We start from the raw sequence: 3,782 nt of genomic DNA, 5'->3' as shown, positions 1-3,782 counted from the left end.
GGGCTGACGAGAACTGACTCCCTGAGTTCAATCCCCGGGACCCACACGGGCTGACGAGAACCGACTCCCGCAGGCTGGCCTTTGTGCTCACGTGCTTACACACACGTATATGCAGAAATACAAAAATGTAATTTAAAAACTTTTCTTTATATTGAATACCCTGTATGGCCAGCGACTTGTCCATCACCCGAGGGCCAGAACAGGAGGCAGTGGCCCCGGATATCAGTATCCAGTCTTTGCAAAGATCCAGAAATCAGCACGAGACTCACAGAGAGATTTCTGTCTTCTGTTTCGTCTGCAGAACCTGACCGCTGCCAGGCCAGGGCGATCCACGGAGGAAATGGCAGAAATGGTTCCTAATTTACGGCTTTAGAAAATCCCCCACCCCGCCCAAAGCTTGTGGCTTCTCGTTGAATCCTCAAGCAATAATCCCACTGTCCATTCTTTTCTCTCATTCATGGCCAAGGAAGTATCATTTAGATGATAACTTTTCAAAGGGAACCATTAAAATTAAACTTCTGGAATTACTAAACACCTGAGCTCAATTAATAAACTGTGCAGGGAGGCCATAATGTTTGATTTGAGTGAGGGGGGGTGGTTAGATGCCACTTTCAGTGAGTTAGGTTAGTGTTAAAGGGACAAGTTCCTTATGTATCTGCTTTGGGGTAGGGGGCCAGATTGTGACTTTTGTTTTGTTTTAATGTGTTCATGTGTATACATACATGTATGTACATGTTCCCGTGTGGCCAGATGTCAACCTGTGTCTTTTGCTCCCCATGCTGGCTTTTGAGACAGGGCCTCTCATTGGCCTGGGGCTCACCAATTCATTTAGATGAGCTGGCCAGCAAGCCCCAGGGATACTCCTGTCTGCCTCCCCAGTGCTGAGAACACACTCATGCACCATCAGATGTGGTTTTTATATGTGGGTTCTAGGGCACGAACTCAAGCCCTGGTGCCTGCATGGCAAGCACTTTCCTGACTAAGCCATCCACCTCCGAGACCAAGCGTGCTCTCCTTCAGGCAGGACAGATGCCAGAAGCTTCCCATCCCCAAGAAGTTCTTGCCAGTTTTCAGAGGTTTACAGCCACTCACACACACAGCCATGCTTACCTCTGGGCTTTGAGCAGGACCATTTCTTACTGAGAAACCCCAGAAATTAACAGACACCCCAGCAAGAAGCTGGTCCTGAGCATCTGAGGGTTCCGTGTATTGGCACCAGTAAGACTGTGTGGCTTTAATGGGTTAATATGATTTAAAGATCTACAAACTTGGAACTGTTGGTAAGGGACAAGAGGTCACACCTTCCTAGAACTCAGCAGGATTTGGAGTGGGGGTAGGAAGCAAGATGGGTCATTCTGCTGTCAGACTTGAGTCTGATCCATTCAGGAAGTGAGAAGCCGCAGCAAGCAACAAGCCAGAGCAGGCCAGCTAAAGCTCTGTCAGGGGTGTGGGGACCACAATCACAGGGCCAAGCTTCGGGTAGAGAAGACACAAGAATGTGGGGGAAGGAGGGAAGAATGCTGAGGGGCTCTGTTCTTCACATTTGAAAAATCCCTTGCTGACCTAGGACACAAGCCCGGGCTCTAAGAAACCGCTGAAATGGAGAGGCTGAGGCAGGGTAATGTAAATTCAGGACCTGCTTGAGCTACCACAAGTTCAAGGTCAACCTGAAAGTATTATGAGACTCTGTCAGAAAATTAAAGTTTAAAAACGGGAGGGTGAACTAGGGACAGAACTCTGGAACTCCATGGCAGAGCACCGGTCTAAAACACGTGATTCCGAGTAGTGAACAAAGAAGAGGAAGAAGCCAGCAGTGGTGGCGCAGCCTTTAATCCCAGCACCTGGGAGGGAGGGAGGCAGGTGGATCTCCGCGAGTTTGAGACCAGCCTGGTCTACAGAGTGAGTTCCAGGAGAGTTGGGACTACACAGAGAAACTGTCTCAAAAAACAAAACAAAATAAGAGGAATAGAAAAAAAGGGAGAGGAAAAGAAAAAGGAAGAGAAGGAGGAAGAGGATGGCAGATATAGCACAGACCCTACTGGCCAGTAAAGACCCGGTCTGTATCTTGCACCTGGCTTAAATTGCCAGTCTCCCCTGAACACAGTAAAGGGGGTGAGGGAACAGGTAGCTTCCGGTGCCCCTCCTCTCCACTGGCCCACCATTTACCCTGGTGATCCTGCAAGCCAACAGCGCCTGACCAACAGCTCAGAGCAAGGGTGAAGCCATGTCCCCCTGCTCTTTCCTCACTTCTGGCCATGCCACAAAGCACATTTATAGCGGACACGCACATAAGCACACTTACCACATGAGTTTGTCCCAGGCAGTTTGTGGCAGAGTCCTGGCAGAGGCTCGGCCCTGGAGGGCTGCCTGAGTTGAAAGGCCAATGCCATGGGCAGACGCAAACTCCAAAGAGGACTCAAAGAAAGAGCGGTCCTCCATGCAAGCTTGGCCACGGCTCTGTGCCCTCCTCAGCAGTTTTCTGAGTTTGCTTGTTGGGGCAGAGCAGGAGATCCTGCACTGCCCAGAACACGCGGTGGTTGTTACGTAACTCCAGCAGCCCAGGCACTCTATCACCTCCCCTTATAAAAAACCGTCCCAAACAGTAAAGGGCGCACCCACAACGCGACACCTCCAGGGTGGGGTGACTGGGGGAGCAGGGAGAGAAGGCTTGGTGACGGGCGGCTAGTTTTGCCTAAAATGTAGAGGAGAACAGAAAGCCACTGTTCTTCTCAGGACTCCCTGGGAAGCGAGGGTGGAGGCACGATGCCAGGCAGTGTCCCAGGGCTGTGCTTGGCAAAGCCCTCAGAATCTGCAAAGCGCACTCAGGCATATTCAAGGTCCCTGGGGAATGCGTTTGCATTTTATGTCTTTGTTGCACTGACCGCTTGATAGGTCGTTCATTTGGCAGGGAGGGATGGCAGGGGCTGAGTGCCCAGCTCCTCAAATGCACCGTGGTGCCTGAATTGGCACGCTATGTATGGGGCCACTGCTGGGCATCACGGGCACGAACTGTGGCTCTCAGTGGTCCCCCGGGGCTTGCTACAGGCATCCCAACAAAGGCCCTCGGGTTTCCACATCCCACAGGGCTGGAAGCTCCATAATCTCTCTCTGTCATCTCTTTGCCCTCAGCCGTCACGCTTCAAGAACATGAAACTGGTTGAGCGGGCTGAGGTTCCCAGGATTCTGTCAGCTCGGGTATTTGGAAGTGTTCTCGTCTCCCTCATCTTTTTTTCCCTCCAAAGCATGGAGCAGATGGTCCTCGACAGCCTCCCATGTGCCCTGTACCAACTTCTCCCTAACCCTCTGTCTCCGCAGCCAGCTTCCCTTCCTGGGTGTTAAAGAGCAGGGACCCCAGGGCCCCTCCAGAAGCCACTTCCCCACTCAGGATGCAATTAGGGCTCGGAGCTGGACGCCATTCCCTCTCACTCAGGACTCAGACCTAAACAACCATCTCCAACTCGGGGCTTGGAGCTGGACAACACTCCACTATGCTCAAGGACTTGAAAGGAGGTCCCACAAGGAGGCCCATGTCCCAGAGTGGGGAACACACGAAGCAGATGGACCAAAGGGGTCAAGGTGGGGGGATCCTATTTGAGGCCTTTAGAGCCAAGGTGAGGAACCTCCAGATGCTTAATGGAGTGAACGTCCGGTCCCGTTCCCCCACCCAACAATTGTTAGCTCTCACAGGAACCGGAGTAAGCTAGCTGAGCTGTCCTGTAGAGACTAGAGCATGGGCCTGGAGGTCTCACTGGGATTCTCCCAAGAAGGAGTTCCCAGCATGC

General features: G+C 52.0%; 1 protein-coding gene across 1 annotated transcript in view; it reads right to left on the bottom strand.

Annotated features, from left to right (window-relative positions):
• The window catches only part of Trak1 (trafficking kinesin protein 1), a 105,970-nt gene extending 103,414 nt beyond the window's left edge, over positions 1 to 2,556 (bottom strand). The window contains exon 1 of the mRNA XM_005348216.3: positions 2,303 to 2,556. Coding sequence (XP_005348273.1) covers positions 2,303 to 2,390 — 88 coding nt within the window. The 5' untranslated portion in view covers positions 2,391 to 2,556. The remainder of the gene's footprint in view (positions 1 to 2,302) is intronic.
• Between the last annotated feature and the right edge of the window lie 1,226 nt (positions 2,557 to 3,782).

Source organism: Microtus ochrogaster, chromosome 5, assembly GCF_000317375.1.
Source record: "Microtus ochrogaster isolate Prairie Vole_2 chromosome 5, MicOch1.0, whole genome shotgun sequence".
Taxonomy (NCBI): Eukaryota; Metazoa; Chordata; class Mammalia; order Rodentia; family Cricetidae; genus Microtus; species Microtus ochrogaster.
Note: the sequence above shows the minus strand (reverse complement) of the source record. Positions and strands in the feature narration are given on the sequence as shown.